This window comes from Oncorhynchus masou, chromosome 6 (genome assembly GCF_036934945.1).
Source record: "Oncorhynchus masou masou isolate Uvic2021 chromosome 6, UVic_Omas_1.1, whole genome shotgun sequence".
Classification (NCBI taxonomy): Eukaryota; Metazoa; Chordata; class Actinopteri; order Salmoniformes; family Salmonidae; genus Oncorhynchus; species Oncorhynchus masou.
Window position 1 is genome coordinate 35358106 of NC_088217.1, and position 18590 is coordinate 35376695.

The 18590-nt window shown below is 43.2% G+C and overlaps 1 protein-coding gene across 2 annotated transcripts in view; it reads right to left on the reverse strand.

Moving 5' to 3' along the window:
* Positions 1-681: 681 nt before the first annotated feature.
* cdk18 (cyclin dependent kinase 18) overlaps positions 682-18590 on the reverse strand; it is a 67263-nt gene continuing 49354 nt past the window's right edge. For both annotated transcript variants that reach the window (XM_064968538.1, XM_064968539.1), the window contains 14 exons: positions 10514-10662; positions 7782-7928; positions 7249-7305; positions 6334-6448; positions 5958-6052; positions 5770-5832; positions 5298-5421; positions 5004-5124; positions 4030-4127; positions 3803-3908; positions 3654-3696; positions 3473-3563; positions 3193-3270; positions 682-3061 (listed from right to left, as the gene is read on the reverse strand). In XM_064968538.1, the coding sequence (XP_064824610.1) occupies positions 3027-3061; positions 3193-3270; positions 3473-3563; positions 3654-3696; positions 3803-3908; positions 4030-4127; positions 5004-5124; positions 5298-5421; positions 5770-5832; positions 5958-6052; positions 6334-6448; positions 7249-7305; positions 7782-7928; positions 10514-10662 (1322 nt within the window). In that variant the 3' untranslated portion in view covers positions 682-3026. The remainder of the gene's footprint in view (positions 3062-3192; positions 3271-3472; positions 3564-3653; positions 3697-3802; positions 3909-4029; positions 4128-5003; positions 5125-5297; positions 5422-5769; positions 5833-5957; positions 6053-6333; positions 6449-7248; positions 7306-7781; positions 7929-10513; positions 10663-18590) is intronic.

The window sequence follows — 18590 nt, forward strand, 5'->3', positions numbered from 1 at the left end:
CTTTACCAGGTACATACTGGACTGATAAGGAACAGTGCTATAACTATTATTATTATAATGATTTAAACATTTGAACAAGTTGGGACAACCCTTCAGTTAACTACTGTACCTATCAATTATCCAGTAGTAGTGATTATGGTTCCTCAATATACATTTAACATATTACAACGTAGGCTGTGTTACAGCACTACCTTTGGTGTCCCCCTCAGGAATTGCTCTTGAGAAATTTTATGTAATTGTCCCCTCCAAAGTTGGTATCAGATTTTCGCGCCTGCATCTTCCACGCTAGATTTGACTGTTTAGCAATAATCTATGTTATGTGAAGTGCCATTGTCGTTATTTTCCGTGTAATGCATTTTTATGGAATAGTTTTAAGCGTGCTAGGTTTGTCCATTGACTAGTGGTCTGTGTTGCGACTCCTGTTGGTCTTCCTCAATCGCATTATGACCACGAGATTCATGATCTTAATAAATAGGTTATGGTTAATATCTTAATGTAGATAATGAGTGACGAAATATGGATGATTAAATGCCCAAATTAGTATGAAAGGCCAGATTTGGAATTGTGACGCCTATTGAACACTACATTTTCTTGCTTTCTATTTATTTTCCGTCATGATTGAAGACGCTCAGTCATAGACCGTATTGTGTTTAAGTACTGAATCAGAGACGGTCATTGTGCTACAGAATGATATAATTTATTAATTTATCAGTTATTTATTATTTGATCACTTTTGGCTTCTTGGCAGTCACAATACATTCAGTTTCTCTTGTTTTAATAATAGTATTGTAGATAAATCACACAAAATATTGAATATCACATTTTATACAAAATCTAAATATACTTTATATTTTATAAAACATTTAGACATCATCTAGTCATTTAATACAGTCATCACTTGTATCATCTGGCATAAAATTCACTGAGAAAGAAGAAAAACATCTCTTAAAGGTCCAATGCAGATGTTTTTATCAGACATCAAGTCATTTCTGGGTTACAATTAAGTACCTTACTGTGATTGCTGTCTATTCAAATTGTCAAAAATAAATTAATATCTAAATAACCAGATAGCAAAATTAGAAATTGCTCTTTGCTAAGAAGCTAAGACTATATGGGAGTGGTCTGATTGAGGGGAAAACTGAAAACTAGCTGCTATTGCCAGAGAGGTTTGGAACTCTCTTATTTGACTATTAACTAATGTACCGCCTGGCAGTAAACAGGTGCTATTTTTAAAGTTCTTACACTAAAAGGGCATTATCATCATTTTCACAGTATTACTCAAACCTCAGTGTGGAAATATACATAAAACACAGGAATATCACATTTGACTGCACTGGGCCTTTAAGGTACATATATATGATTTATTTTCATTACAGTACAGTATTTAAAATATCTTTATTTACCACAGCAAAACATATACAGTAGGCTAATACTTCTGCCCCAGAGGTTGCTAAAATAAACAGGGGAAGTTTTAAAGTGTAATACACAGATCGCCATCTCTCCCAGTGGGTCCCAATGCTTTTGGCTTCCCATCCCTACCTTATTTCCTTCATGGCCACTGATAAGACTGGAGAAGTGTCCACCATATTGCTTTTGCCTGTCCGTTTTTTCAGTTAGGTGGTGAGGAAGTAAAGGAGACAAGGAAAGTTATCTCTAGAAGATTATTGGCGTTGTCTCCAGTGTGGGGTAGGGAGAACTGCATCTGAGTAGTCTATAGTGGCTCCCTCTCCTTGTTCCCTTTCTTTCATCAGATATAAATGTGCTGGACACACAGAGGTGTAAACAGATTGAATCCTAGTAGGCTTACCCCAAATTGCTTTTCAGTGACCCTGTCTTTTTTATAACAGTTTAGATGAATGAGAGAAGAGGAACCCCCTCAAGACTAGATGCACCCTAGGTTAGGAGAGAGGTAGGTGAGAGGAGGTTAGGCGAGAGGTAAGGGGAGACTATGTTAGAAGAGAGGCTCGGTCCAAGCATAAAATGGAGACAGATTAGACAGTGATGTCCAGATTATTTAGGAAGTATCCTATATCTGCTCTGGGAGCCAATTGGAATTCCCAAGCCCATTTCATAGAGGGAGGAAACAACTGTACACTTCAGAGAGAAGTGGGGAGATCAGAATTTGTGCTCCAGTGAATGGAAGTGAACAAACCAATTGGAATAGTCAGTTTCCAGTTGCAATTCTGGGTTCATTATGTAATGGTCTTTGTCTAATCCTTCTTCATCTTAATCTAGAGCCAGGCCAGGAACACTCTTCAGAGGTGATTTCAGGCTTGTGCAAATAGGAGACTCAGTGATACGAACACTAAACGTGTGTTATTCACTAATGCAAAGCAAATGCCCATAGGTTTCTTTATATCATATTTTGAAGAAAGAAATCTCAAGCACATTTTACTGAGGCCATTTCAAAAACTGTAATACTGATTTGAATGAAATCCCCACTAGGTGAAATCAAGGGGTGGTTATGTAGAGGCAGGTTTGCCCAACCATTCAGATTTAGTTTGGATTTAGAGTTTTGGTCTCAGATGGTGGTTGTGTTGCAAGGTGCTAACTCTGTTATTTTATTACAAGGGGACATGAACAGAAGGAGAGGAGAAAGGGAGAAGTGGAGATCATTGAAACATGCAGAGTGATTGGTTAGCTTGGGTGTCTGCAGGGGGCTGAGTAGGAAGGGGACTGGGTAGGAGAATGGGAGATACTTCCTGGTCAGTCCCAGAATCATGACAGTAGAATGCTCATATAGAGGGAACTCGGCTCCAAGACGTTTGAGGTGTAGTGCTAGTTTATTCTCAGAAACCCTGTCTGTATCCATCCTCTGTTGTGGGGAGGGAGAGGATTAGATGTGTGTGTAAATTTAACTTGAACCTTTATTTAACCAGGAAATACCTTTTAGGTTAGACTGATGTGACCTGGATGTTTGTTTGCATTTCTGTTTGTATAAGGGATTGGAGTGTGTTTGTCTTCAAAGCCGATTCCTCCTTGAGGGTTTCTCTCGCCCTGTCTGCACTCCATCGGCTGGTCGTCCTTTAGAATATGCTCTGCCTTCTGTTCTTCCCCCGACCTGGGTTTGGTAAAGAGAACAGGAGGATCACATGAATGAACTGAACATGTTTCATGGTTTATTTGCAGTAGTTGTTATGTTGTTGTGATGGTTTATGGGAGTAGTACTGTATTTGTTGTTCTGTATTGTACCTGGAGGCTGGAACACTGAGCTGCGGTGGCCTGGGTCTTTCTGCAGTTTAATTTCTCTGAGAGAAAACACAGAGGAGGCTAGAGAGAGGTGAGAGATGTGAGAGAGAGATGTGTGAGAGATGAGAGAGAGAGAGAGGTGAGAGAGAGAGAGGTGAGAGAGAGAAAGTGAGAGGGAGGGAGTGAGAGAGAGAGCATGAAGCACAAAACATAAATTGCAACTTAATACATCATTCTCACCACATGATTGAAGTCAAATACATTTAATGTGTGTGTGTCTTACTGTCTGCAAGGCTGTGGATGTTATCTCCCAGGGTGAGGAAGTAGGGGTGTCTAAGAGATGCTTCAGCTGAGACTCTGGTCCTAGTGTCATACTGAAATAACACGGAAATGCACACAACGCCAGAATAAAGGTTTGGTATTGAACACTATCGGTTACAGGTTGGTGTAAGTGTTTTTCTTACCAGGAGTAAAGAAGTTAGCATGTCAATCCCCTCAGTATCCAGCCTGGAGAGGACAGTAAATTCTGGTTATGTTACTGAGTTGTGGTTTGTGTTACCTGAGCTAGTGGTTGGTGAGTGGTCTTATTGCGGTAATGCTGTGGTTGTGTTACCTAGGCACGTGGTTGATGAGTGGCTGAGGTCTGTACTCAGGGAACATGTAGGATCTGAACTCATCATTATTGGAGATACCTGGCCAGCTGTCTTCTTTTGGGGTACCTGTGAGAGAGAGAGAGAGAGAGAAAGGTTAATGTAAATGCTTCATATTCTATGTCTGTATGTCTTTGAATCTAGTTACCAGCACGATTGCCCAGTGGTATAAGTGAAAGAGTAGAATTACCAATGATTCTGAAGACTAAGTGCAGCTCCTCTTTCACTGAGGAGCCGGGGAACATAGGACGACCTGTCGCCATCTCAAATAGAATACAGCCCACGCCCCTTTAACACAGACACAGGAAGCACAGACAGAGGATTGAAATGGAAAGTAAAGGGTGCGTTTGACATAGCAGATTTGTAGATCAGTCAGTCATTCACAATTGACCCATGATACATCACAGTTTTGATGTTCTGGAACATGTCCAAAGTGATCTTTGGAGACTAATGCCTGAAGGGAGGTGGTAATGCTTCACAGTGTGTATGGAAATAACAAACCCATGGAGCCGCACACACACTCACACTGATGGACTCACATCACATGGTCTAGACCACCATGTACACACACCACACACACACACAGACACATAAGTAAATATTTCACTGTTAGTCTACACCTGTTGTTTACAAAGTACGTGACAAATAAAACTTGATTTGATTTGACACAGAGCAGGAGATTCGTCAGTAGAACAGAGACACACACACAAATCTAAGAGCAGGCCTGTGTACAAGCCAAGGTGTAAGAGAGTACAATGATGTCCTCTGCTCTGATGGAGACCCATCCACTGATGAAAATAATGGGTTGCAAATTAGTTGAAAGTTGCTGTATTGTGTTGCTGGATAACAGCATTTGAAGATTCAAGGTAAATTAATGTGATGCAGAAATGATCACCATGGTGATTACTCATATCAGGAGTGATGGCTTATATGTGAGTTAAGTGAAGGAACAGCTTAGCTATGTTACTGTGATCATGTATAGTGTGGACAAGACATCTGATCAAAACATGGTTTCTCTCATTTAGGTTTCCATTGTTGTTAATGAAGGTTAATCAACGTGACAGACATGTAGAGGTTTTCTGAAAGGATTCTGTCTCTCTGAGTCAGAATGGAGGTCTGTGTGTGTGTGCATTTTTGTGTGTACCTGTGTAGTGTACTACTCACCACATGTCGATGGGTGTAGAGTACTCTGTGGTACCCAGAAGTACTTCAGGGGGGCGGTACCATAGAGTCACCACCTCGTTGGAGTAGGTCTTAGTGGGGACAGACTTGGCCCGTGCCAGACCTGACCAATCAAACAAACAGTCATGAGCTGGATCTCCGAGAGGGAACGTTATTTACTGATCTGGTCATCTACATGCCGAATGGGTGTTGAAAAGGTTGCTAAGATACCAATGTCTGTATCTATCTGTATGGGGAGACTATCTGTATGTGTGTGTGTGTGTGCGCATGTCATACCAAAGTCAGCTAGTTTGAGCTCTCCCTTGTCGTTGATGAGCAGGTTCTGAGGTTTGAGGTCTCTGTGAAGGATCTTCCTCTTATGGCAGTAGGACAGACCACGTAACAACTGGAACATAAAGATCTCCAGAGAGAGAGAGAAGAGAAGATGATGAACTGTTTTCAGTAGGGGTGACAATAACCATATATTTAGAGTTAGGCCATTGAGGTTTCTGCTTTATGATGCATTTACATGATACAATACAATCAAATAATTCCATATGGCAGCCATGTTAGCTCCCCATGAGAAGTATTGACCAATAGCAATTCCTGGAATTTTTCTTAATTTTAAACAATGCTACAGAAGGTTACTGAACTTCTAAAATTAGAATCCAAATTCTTGTCATGAATGGATAAATGGACTGCTCATTGGCAACTACATGGCATCTGTTTCTAAAAGGTGGCCAAACTCTCTATTGCTCTGGGGACTAACCTTGACGTTGTTCATGCTCATCAGGTTTCCACAGTTGTCCAGGTACTGTTTCAGATCACTGTCCTGAGAGACACAGACAAACACACACACTATTTAAGAACATGAAGCTATGTAAAAAATAAAACATAAAAAAAAGATACTGATTATTAAACTGCTCAAAGTATTTGAAAGATGTTTGAACTACTCACCAGGTACTCAAAGACAAGAGTGAGGGAGCGTTCTGTGTGTATGATGTCATGCAGTGTGACAATGTTGGCGTGTTTTAGGTTCTTCAGTAGAGACACTGCAGAGAGACAGAGAAAATGGTTGGATGTACCTCTGGCTGCATGGATGACATGGTAATTACATTTTAGCTCCACTGGGTGGCGGCACATCCATTTCTATGGGCACAAGCACTGTTCATGACACAAACTGTTCACACTGTTCTTGTTGGCAGAGAGAAAATGAGCTCCAGTAGTAAATCTCAGCCCTGTTGAAACACGTTTGTGGCTATGTGTGGTGTGATGAGGGGTGCGCAGAGGTTAGGAGAGAGGTTTGATGGTTGTATAGGGTGCTGTGTGTTACCTTCTCTGATAGCTGTACAGGGCGCTCCCTCCTCGTGCTCTAGCCTAATCTCTTTCAGCGCCACCAGGTTCTCTGTCAGTTTGCTCCGACCCTTAAAAACGGTGGCATACGTCCCCTACACGGGATCAGGAAATAGGAAACAGGAAGGAATAGTCAATGCCAAATGTCTAACCCTGACCCTTTTAACTACTGAGTCTAACCCTATCCCATAACCTTACCCCTCACCATAGCAAAATTAACCTTATTCTTAATAGGTTAATTTTGCTACCAGGCAGCTTTATTTCATTGCTGTCTCTCTCTTGGAACAATGACTTGTTTCATGGCAGGATGTAAGGTATTTAAAGAGGACCACATTGTTATGTGGAGGCGCAGTCATGGTTGACCATTCATTGGTTCTGTTAGTTTACTGTAAACACATGTTTTAACTCCCCCCTCTGGTTTGAGATGACCTAGACTGCAATACATTCCAGAACACTGCTCCCACCCTGATGCGGCCCATGTTCACTCCCATTCACAGATCTGGCAAGACTGAATAGGTGTAAGACATATGAAGAAAACTAAGTAGGGGGATTGCTTACACCTATCCAGCTATTGTAGATTGGTGAAACCCAGTATGTCCCCAGAGAAAGTGTTGACTCACTTGTTTCCTGTTAGACTATCTTAAGGGAGCTAGATGAGGTAAAAGGGAAGGTGAATACCCACACGCTGATAACACCCACACGCTGATAACACCCACACGCTGATAACACCCACACGCTGATAACACCCACACGCTGATAACACCCACACACCTTTACTTTCAAGTTTCTCCTTTATTTTCACATGTTATTCTCTGTATCCTGCACCTATTCCATCAGCTGGATGTGTGGCTTGAACTGCAGCTGAAAGAGCGTGACCATAGCGAAAAACACTTACCTCTCCCAGTTTGCCCAGTTTCACGTACGTCTCCAGCTTTCCAAAGCCAATGTCAGACTGCATGGAAAAACACATTAGGTAGCCTACTATGGTTAGGGCAATAGGGTATTATTACAGTATTGGGATATTGGTTAGTTATGTGTAGGGTAACTGTGCTGTAGGGTTATGGATGGTAAAGGGATATATTTATGGTTATGACCATATGATTTAGGGATCATGGTATTGGGATACTGTGATATTGGGTATTGGCAGTAGCCTACTGGGTACTGTGGTATGGGTATATTAGGCTATTGGGGTATAGGGGGGGGGGTACAGGATACTGACCAGTGATGCCCGTAAGGACATGCGTCTGAGTGGTTTGATTTAGTGTATTGGGGTATGGGTGTATTATGGTATATAGTGGTACAGGTATGTGATACTGAACAGTGAAGCCTGTAGGGACATGCGTTTGAGGGGTTTGATTTAGGGTATGGGTGTATTAGGGTATAGGAGTATGAGGTATACAGTAGGGGTACGAGGTATGGGGTACTAACCAGTGAAGCCCGTCGAGACATGCGGCTGAGGGGTTTGCAGGGAGGAGAGTTGTTCTCACTCTCCATCTCTCTCTCCATCTGCAGCTTCTTGAGGAACTCCGGAGGAAGGCGGATGTCCATGGGCAGAGACATACGCTTACTCACGTCCTGCAGATAATCAATAATCCGTCATCAATATGCAACACTCACACATAATCAATCAGTATTCGTCAATATACAGTGCCTTGCGAAAGTATTCAGCCCCCTTGAACTTTGCGACCTTTTGCCACATTTCAGGCTTCAAACATAAAGATATAAAACTGTATTTTTTGTGAAGAATCAACAACAAGTGGGACACAATCATGAAGTGGAACGACATTTATTGGATATTTCAAACTTTTTTAACAAATCAAAAACTGAAAAATTGGGCGTGCAAAATTATTCAGCCCCCTTAAGTTAATACTTTGTAGCGCCACCTTTTGCTGCGATTACAGCTGTAAGTCGCTTGGGGTATGTCTCTATCAGTTTTGCACATCGAGAGACTGAAATTTTTTCCCATTCCTCCTTGCAAAACAGCTCAAGCTCAATGAGGTTGGATGGAGAGCATTTGTGAACAGCAGTTTTCAGTTCTTTCCACAGATTCCCGATTGGATTCAGGTCTGGACTTTGACTTGGCCATTCTAACACCTGGATATGTTTATTTTTGAACCATTCCATTGTAGATTTTGCTTTATGTTTTGGATCATTGTCTTGTTGGAAGACAAATCTCCGTCCCAGTCTCAGGTCTTTTGCAGACTCCATCAGGTTTTCTTCCAGAATGGTCCTGTATTTGGCTCCATCCATCTTCCCATCAATTTTAACCATCTTCCCTGTCCCCACTGAAGAAAAGCAGGCCCAAACCATGATGCTGCCACCACCATGTTTGACAGTGGGTATGGTGTGTTCAGGGTGATGAGCTGTGTTGCTTTTACGCCAAACATAACATTTTGCATTGTTGCTAAAAAGTTCAATTTTGGTTTCATCTGACCAGAGCACCTTCTTCCACATGTTTGGTGTGTCTCCCAGGTGGCTTGTGGCAAACTTTAAACGACACCTTTTATGGATATCTTTTAGAAATTGCTTTCTTCTTGCCACTCTTCCATAAAGGCCAGATTTGTGCAATATACGACTGATTGTTGTCCTATGGACAGACTTCCCCACCTCAGCTGTAGATCTCTGCAGTTCATCCAGAGTGATCATGGGCCTCTTGGCTGCATCTCTGATCAGTCTTCTCCTTGTATGAGCTGAAAGTTTAGAGGGACGGCCAGGTCTTGGTAGATTTGCAGTGGTCTGATACTCCTTCCATTTCAATATTATCGCTTGCACAGTGCTCCTTGGGATGTTTAAAGCTTGGGAAATCTTTTTGTATCCAAATCCGGCTTTAAACTTCTTCACAACAGTATCTTGGACCTGCCTGGTGTGTTCCTTGTTCTTCATGATGCTCTCTGCGCTTTTAACGGACCTCTGAGACTATCACAGTGCAGGTGCATTTATACGGAGACTTGATTACACACAGATGGATTGTATTTATCACCATTAGTCATCTAGGTCAACATTGGATCATTCAGAGATCCTCACTGAACTTCTGGAGAGAGTTTGCTGCACTGAAAGTAGAGGGGCTGAATAATTTTACACGCCCAATTTTTCAGTTTTTGATTTGTTAAAAAAGTTTGAAATATCCAATAAATGTTGTTCCACTTCATGATTGTGTCCCACTTGTTGTTGATTATTCACAAAAAAATACAGTTTTATGTCTTTATGTTTGAAGCCTGAAATGTGGCAAAATGTCGCAAAGTTCAAGGGGGCCGAATACTTTCGCAAGGCACTGTACATACCATCATAAATGGGCAATATTCTCATATTATCAATGACACATTGCACCAGAATGTTCAGGAGGGATTGTGGCTATTTAAAGCTAGGGATGGTTAGACAACTATTGGTTTGAGAATGTCATCTTCTCTCTGAGTCTATTCTGTATGAATGGAGACCTGTTGAATATAGGCCGAGATTAATCAAACCTCTGTTCAATTCATCTTTTCCCCCAGTCTCTCACCCTCTGACACAGTTTCTCCTGTGAGTGACTCTCACACTTCCCCCTGTAATACACATCTGGAACTGTCTAAAATAACGTTTTTGTGTGTATGTACATTTCCCCAGGGTGTGTGTGTGTGTGCTCGTTTGTGCGTGCGTACACAAACATATGCATTTGTGACAGTCGCTCTTTGCAGTTATTTTTGTTGAAAAGTAACACGGCTGAATTCTCTCACTAAAGGTATCTGTCACGGCTGGGTTTAGTGGAAGCAAAAAAAGAAGAAGAAATAAAGCGAGAGACGGTAAAGAAAGACAATTGAGATGATTTTAATTCCCTGTGGGCCGTGTAGCAGCTACTGCTGTTCTGAGGCTGAGAGGAAGTTATGGCCACTCAGCCTGGAGAGGGAGGAGAGGAACCCAGTCACTTATGATATCATAATGGTGTTATGACTGGTTTCATAACGGTTTTATGAATGCCTTATGTATACCCCCTTCAAGTAATGTGTTACCTGACTTGTACAGGAGGCTATATTTACTTAGTGTCTCTCTCAGTATAGCAGTTCCTTTCAGATTGGTGTTTTGAGCTATACTAATTGGTCTGTCAATATTAACTTTAACACATCTAAACTCTCTATATTTTATATAATTTTTTCTTTCTTCCCAACTCTCCCTCCCTGTCTCACTTCCATAGAGAAGCGTCGGTGTGGTGCTTTGCTGCGGTACTGGAGCTGGGAGGGGGACTGTGCTCCGGGTATGGCTGGCTCAGGGCTCACTGGACTGGGACTGGCCTCAGGGTGCAAAGACGGCAGAGTCAGGCTGTCTGGAGTCAGTGCTGCAGGTCAGACAGAGAGGGAGACAACATACACTTTAGAGTTATAGAAAACGTAACACACAGATACTGATAAATACATATTGTAGCCTCATACACACACTTGCTTCAACAATCTATCCTCTTCAGTTTTGTACACAACATATTGAGTGGACAATTACTCTTTATGAAACAACAACACAGCACTCTTTCAGTCTGGACACTACACAAGGCTATATCAGCTATACTGTGTGGAAGTGTGTGCATGTGTAACTGTGTCAGGCCGTTGAACAGCTCAAGGTGGAGTGTTTCAGCCTTGGTTTGACCCTGTATGTGAATGGATTGTTGGTCTCACTGCTTTTGGATGTGTTTGGAGTGGATATGTGTCTCTTCCATCACTCCGATTGAAACCTCTATGTATGTGTGCCTATGTGTGTATAGTGATTTGATGTGTGTGTGTGTGTGTGTGTGTGTGTGTGTGTGTGCGTGTACAGTAGCAACGTGCATAACCCACCCACTTGAGGATCTGTCGTTTTCAGCCATTTATTTTGATGTTTTTTTTGTGTAATTGAAAAAAGTAATGATTTAATACAGTTGAAATGTTTACAAATTAGATGCACTGAAATGAAGGTAAGTTCCGAAAATGAACACTTGGATTATAGTGATATTATAGTATGTCTGATCTCGCAAACAATGTAAAGTTTGTATAGGTACTGTCACGTTCTGACCTTAGTTCCTTTGTTTTAGTATGGTCAGGGAGTGAGTTGGGGTGGGCAGTCTGTTTTTCTATGTTGGTTTTTGAGTTCGCCCTAGTATGGTTCTCAATCAGAGGCAGCTGTCAATTGTTGTCCCTGATTGAGAATCATACTTCGGTAGCCTGGGTTTCACTTTTGGTTTGTGGGTGTTTGTTTCCGTGTGAGTGTTTCGGTTTTGGTAAATTCATGGTTTCACTTTTGGTTTGTGGGTGTTTGTTTCCGTGTGAGTGTTTCGGTTTTGGTAAATTCATGGTGTCATTTATTGTTTAGTGTTCTGAGTTGCAATTAAACATCATCATGAACACTTACCACGCTGTGCTTTGGTCCTCCTCTCTTTCTCCCGTTTCACAATTCCTGACATTTAATCCAAGTAAAAATTCCCTGTTGTAGGTCAGTTAGGATCACCACTTTATTTTAAGAATGTGAAATATCAGAATAATAGTAGAGAGAATGATTTATTTCAGCTTTTATTTCTTTTATCACATTCCCAGTGGGTCAGAAGTTTACATACACTCAATTAATATTGGAAGCATTGCCTTTAAATTGATTAACTTGGGTCAAACGTTTCGGATAGCCTTCCACAAGCTTCCCACAATAAGTTGGGTGAATATTGGCCCATTCCTCCTGACAGAGCTGGTGTAACTGAGTCAGGGTAATAGGCCTCCTTGCTCGCACACACTTTTTCAGTTCTGCCCACAAATGTTCTATAGGATTGAGGTCAGGGCTTTGTGATGGCCACTTCAGTACCTTAACTTTGTTGTCCTTAAGCCATTTTGCCACAACTCTGGAAGTATGCTTGGGGTCATTGTCCATTTGGAAGACCCATTTCCGACCAAGCTTTAACTTCCTGACTGATGTCTTGAGGTGTTGCTTCAATATATCCACATAATTTTTCTACCTCATGATGCCATCTATTTTGTGAACTGCACCATTCCCTCCTGCAGCAAAGCACCCCCACAACATGATGCTGCCACCCCCGTGCTTCATGGTCGGGATGGTGTTCTTCGGCTTGCAAGCCTCCCCCTTTTTCCTCAACATAACTATGGTCATTATGGCCAAACAGTTATATTTTTGTTTCATCAGACCAGAGGATATTTCTCCAAAAAGTACGATCTTTGTCCCCATGTGCAGTTGCAAACCGTAGTCTGGCTTTTTTGCGGCGGTTTTGGAGCAGTGGCTTCTTCCTTGCTGTGCGGCCTTTCAGGTTATGTCGATTTAGGACTCATTTTACTGTGGATATAGATACTTTGTACCTGCTTCCTCCAGCATCTTCACAATGTTCTTTGCTGTTGTTCTGGGATTTATTTGCACTTTTCGCACCAAAGTACGTTCATCTCTAGGAGACAGAACATGTCTCCTTCCTTAGCGGTAAGACGGCTGTGGTCCCATGGTGTTTATACTTGCATACTATTGTTTGTCCAGATGAACTTGGTACCTTCAGGTGTTTGGAAATTGCTCCCAAGGATGAACCAGATTTGTGGAGGTCTACAATTTGTTTTTTTTTATCTGAGGTCCTGGCTGATTTCTTTTGATTTTCCCATGATGTCAAGCAGAGGCATCAAATTTGAAGGTAGGCCTTGAAATACACCCACAGGTCCATCTCCAATTGACTCAAATTATGTAAATTAGCCTACCAGAAGCTTCTAAAGCCATGGCATAATTTTTGGGAATTTTCCAATCTGTTTAAAGGCACAGTCAACTTAGTGTATGTAATCTTCTGACCCACTGGAATTGTGATACAGTGAAATAATCTGTCTGTAAACAATTGTTGGAAAAATGACTTGTGTCATGCACAAATTAAATGTCCTCACCGACCTGCCAAAATTATAGTTTGTTTACAAGAAATCTGTGGAATGGTTGAAAAACGAGTTTTAATGACTCCAAGCTAAGTGTATGTAAACTTCCGACTTCAACTGTATACTCCACACACAGAGACGCATACGAAGTTCTCCCTCGCCCTCAATTTAACAAATCTGACCATAATTATATCCTCCTGATTCCTGCTTACAATCAACAATTAGAGGGAAGCACCAGTGACAAGATCAATAAAAAGTGATCAGATGAAGCAGATGCTAAGCTACATGACTGTTTTGCTAGCACAGACTGGAATATGAAGTACACCACAACGGTTATTAGCTTCATCAATAAGTGCATCGATGACGTTGTCCCCACAGTGACTGTACATACATACCCCAACCAGAAGCCATGGATTACAGGCAGCATCAACACTGAGCTAAAGGCTAGAGCTGCCGCTTTCAAGGAGCAGGATTCTAACCCGGTAGCTGATAAGAAATCCCGCTATGCCCTCCGACAAACCATCAAACAGGCAAAGCGTCAATACAGGACTAAAGTCGAATTATACCACACCGGCTCTGACGCTCGTTGGATGTGGCAGGGCTTGCAAACCATTACAGACTACAAAGGGAAGCACAGCCGAGAGCTGCCCAGTGACATGAGCCTACCAGACGAGCTAAACTACTTCTATGCTTGCTTCGAGGCAAATAACACTGAAACATGCATGAGAGCACCAGCTGTTCCAGAAGACTGTGATCACGCTCTCCGCAGCCGGTGAGTAAGACCTTTAAACAGGTCAACATTCACAAGGCCACAGGGCCAGATGGATTACCAGGACAAGTACTGCGAGCATGCGCTGACCAACTGGCAAGTGTCTACACTGAAATGTTCAAACTCTCCCTGTTCGAGTCTGTAGTACCAACATGTTTTAAGCAGACCACCATTGTGCCTGTGCCCAAGAACACTTAGGTAACGTGCCTAAATGACTACCGATCCGTAGCACTCACGTCTGTAGCCATGAAGTGCTTTGAAAGGCTGGCCATGGTTCACATCGACACCATTATCCCAGAAATCCCTAGACCCACTTCAATTTGCATACCACCCCAACAGATCCACACATGACGCAATCTCTATTGCACTCCACACTGCCCTTTCCCAGCTGGACAAAAGGGACACCTATGTGAGAATGCTATTCATTGACTACAGCTCAGCGTTCAACACCATAGTGCCCTCAAAGCTCATCAATAAGATAAGGACCCTTGGACTAAACACCTCCCTCGACAACTGGATCCTGGACTTCCTGGGTAGGTAACAACACATCCGCAATGCTGATCCTCAACACAGGGGTGCTTGCTCAGTCCCGTCCTGTACTCCATGTTCACTTATTTGACTCCAACACCATCATTCAATTTGCCGATAACACAACAGTGGAAGGCCTGATCACCGACAACAACGAGACAGTCTATAAGGAGGAGGTCAGAGACCTGGCCATATGGTGCCAGGACAACAACGTCTCCCTCAACGTGACCAAGACAAAAGAGATGATTGTGGACTACAGGAAAAAGAGGACCGAGCACACGTCCATTCTCATCGACGGGGCTGCAGTTGAGCAGGTTGAGAGCTTCAAGTTCCTTGGTGTCCACATCATCAACAAACTAACATGGTCCAAGCACACCAAGACAGTCGTGAAGAGGGCACGACAAAACCTATTCCCCCTCAGGAGACTGAAAAGATATGGCATGGGTCCTCAGATCCTCAAAAGGTTCTACAGCTGCACCTTCGAGAGCATCCTGACTTGTTGCATCACTGCCTGGTATGGCAACTGCTCAGCCTCCGACCACAAGGTACTACAGAGGGTAGTGTGAACGGCCCAGTACACGGGCCAAACTTCCTGCCATCCAGGACCTCTACTCCTCTACTGCCATTCAGGACCTCTGTTGTCATCTAAGCATAGTCACTTTAATAACTCTACCTACATGTACATACTACCTCAACTAACCAATGCCCCCGCACATTGACTCTGTACTGGTACCCCCCTGTATATAGTCTCGCTATTGTTGTTTTACTGCTGCTCTTTATTTACTTGTTACTTTTATCTCTTATTCTTGTCCGTATTTTGGTTGGGAGCTCGTAAGTAAGCATTTCACTGTAAGGCCTACACCTGTTGTATTTGATAATAATAAAATATATAAAGTAACAGTCAAAAGTTTGGACACACCTATTCATTCAAGGGTTTTTTTTTTTTTTTTACTTTTTTCTACATTGTAGAAAGTGAAGACATCAAAACTATGAAATAACACATATGGAATCATGTAGTAACCCCAAAAATTGTTAAACAATTCAAAATACATATTTACGATGTAGAAAATAGTAAAAATAAAGAAAAACGCTGGAATGAGTAGGTGTGTGTGTGTTTGGACAGGTTATGTATGTATGTATAGTTTGAGAAACAGACGCCTCACAATTCCTCAACTGGCAGCTTCATTGAAGAGGTGACTCCGGGATACTGGCCTTCTAGGCCGAGTTGCAAAGAAAAAGCCATCTCTCAGAATGGCCAATAAATATAAAATATTAATATGTGGAAAAAAACAACGACACTGGACAGAGGAACTCTGCCTAGAAGGCCAGCATCCCGGTGTCACCTCTTCAATGAAGCTGCCAGTTCTACAACTTCCGGGTTGGAGCGAGCGGTCACATCTACACTTCGGTCCGCAGGTAGTATAACTTTTCATTACATTTCATTATAGTACAACGGTTTGATTTGTCTAATCTTAGCAATTTCTTCTTAGCTAGCTACATAGCCGTCTTTGTATCAAAGATAATTGCGTAATTATCGTATTTCGTCGTCCTAACGTAGTCTACACTGCTATCTGCCCAGCAGCTAGCTAACGTCCACCGTCTACCAGCACTGTAGAAACTATTACACTCAACTGAACGACTTGATTAGTGTAGTGTTAGCTAGCTACATAGTTGTCTTTGCTGTCTTCGTATCCAAGATAATTGTGTAGTTTAGAGTGTGTAGACTTAGAGTGATTATCTTAATTTACCGAGGTTAGCTAGCCTGCTATTTTGTCGTCCTTAACGTAGGAGATACTGCTAGCTAGCTAGCCAACAGCTAGCCAACGTCTACCGAATAGAACTTCAACTACCCGGTCAACATTCCGCTTCACTCCACAGGTAGTATCACATTTTCATTTCACTTCATTACAGTACAACGGTTTGATTTGTTTGATCGTAGCTAGCTAGCTACATAGCGTCTTTGTTTCAAAGACAATTGTGTAGTCTAGAGCGATTTTCTAGTTAGCTAGCCAGCTATTGTCGTTCTTTTAACGTAATCGTAACGTAATCAACACTGCTAGCTAGCCAGCTGGCCCCGAATAGCAGCACTGTAGAAACTATTACACTCAACGGAACGACTTGATTAGTGTAGTGTCAACAACGCAGCCACTGCCAGCTAGCCTACAAAGTCAACAACGCAGCCACTGCCAGCTAGCCTACCCCAGCAGTACTGTATCATTTCAATCATTTTAGTCAATAAGATTCTTGCTACGTAAGCTTAACTTTCTGAACATTCGAGACGTGTAGTCCACTTGTCATTCCAATCTCCTTTGTATTAGCGTAGCCTCTTCTGTAGCCTGTCAACTATGTGTCTATCTATCCCTGTTCTCTCCTCTCTGCACAGACCATACTAACGCTCCACACCGCGTGGCCGGTCACCCTAATCTGGTGGTCCCAGCGCGCACGACCCACGTGGAGTTCCAGGTCTCCGGTAGCCTCTGGAACTGCCGATCTGCGGCCAACAAGGCAGAGTTCATCTCAGCCTATGCCTCCCTCCAGTCCTCGACTTCTTGGCACTGACGGAAACATGGATCACCACAGATAACACTGCTACTCCTACTGCTCTCTCTTCGTCCGCCCATGTGTTCTCGCACACCCCGAGAGCTTCTGGTCAGCGGGGTGGTGGCACCGGGATCCTCATCTCTCCCAAGTGGTCATTCTCTCTTTCTCCCCTTACCCATATGTCTATCGCCTCCTTTGAATTCCATGCTGTCACAGTTACCAGCCCTTTCAAGCTTAACATCCTTATCATTTATCGCCCTCCAGGTTCCCTCGGAGAGTTCATCAATGAGCTTGATGCCTTGATAAGCTCCTTTCCTGAAGACGGCTCACCTCTCACAGTCCTGGGCGACTTTAACCTCCCCACGTCTACCTTTGACTCATTCCTCTCTGCCTCCTTCTTTCCACTCCTCTCCTCTTTTGACCTCACCCTCTCACCTTCCCCCTACTCACAAGGCAGGCAATACGCTCGACCTCATCTTTATTAGATGCTGTTCTTCCACTAACCTCATTGCAACTCCCTCCAAGTCTCCGACCACTACCTTGTATCCTTTTCCCTCTCGCTCTCATCCAACACTTCCCACACTGCCCCTACTCGGATGGTATCGCGCCGTCCCAACCTTCGCTCTCTCTCCCCCGCTACTCTCTCCTCTTCCATCCTATCATCTCTTCCCTCTGCTCAAACCTTCTCCAACCTATCTCCTGATTCTGCCTCCTCAACCCTCATCTCTTCCCTTTCTGCATCCTTTGACTCTCTATGTCCCCTATCCTCCAGGCCGGCTCGGTCCTCCCCTCCCGCTCCGTGGCTCGACGACTCATTGCGAGCTCACAGAACAGGGCTCCTGGCAGCCGAGCGGAAATGGAGGAAAACTCGCCTCCCTGCGGACCTGGCATCCTTTCACTCCCTCCTCTCTACATTTTCCTCCTCTGTCTCTGCTGCTAAAGCCACTTTCTACCACTCTAAATTCCAAGCATCTGCCTCTAACCCTAGGAAGCTCTTTGCCACCTTCTCCTCCCTCCTGAATCCTCCTCCCCCTCCCCCCTCCTCCCTCTCTGCAGATGACTTCGTCAACCATTTTGAAAAGAAGGTCGATGACATCCGATCCTCGTTTGCTAAGTCAAACGACACCGCTGGTTCTGCTCACACTGCCCTACCCTGTGCTCTGACCTCTTTCTCCCCTCTCTCTCCAGATGAAATCTCGCTTCTTGTAACGGCCGGCCGCCCAACAACCTGCCCGCTTGACCCTATCCCTCCTCTCTTCTCCAGACCATTTCCGGAGACCTTCTCCCTTACCTCACCTCGCTCATCAACTCATCCCTGACCGCTGGCTACGTCCCTTCCGTCTTCAAGAGAGCGAGAGTTGCACCCCTTCTGAAAAAAAAACCTACACTCGATCCCTCCGATGTCAACAACTACAGACCAGTATCCCTTCTTTCTTTTCTCTCCAAAACTCTTGAACGTGCCGTCCTTGGCCAGCTCTCCCGCTATCTCTCTCAGAATGACCTTCTTGATCCAAATCAGTCAGGTTTCAAGACTAGTCATTCAACTGAGACTGCTCTTCTCTG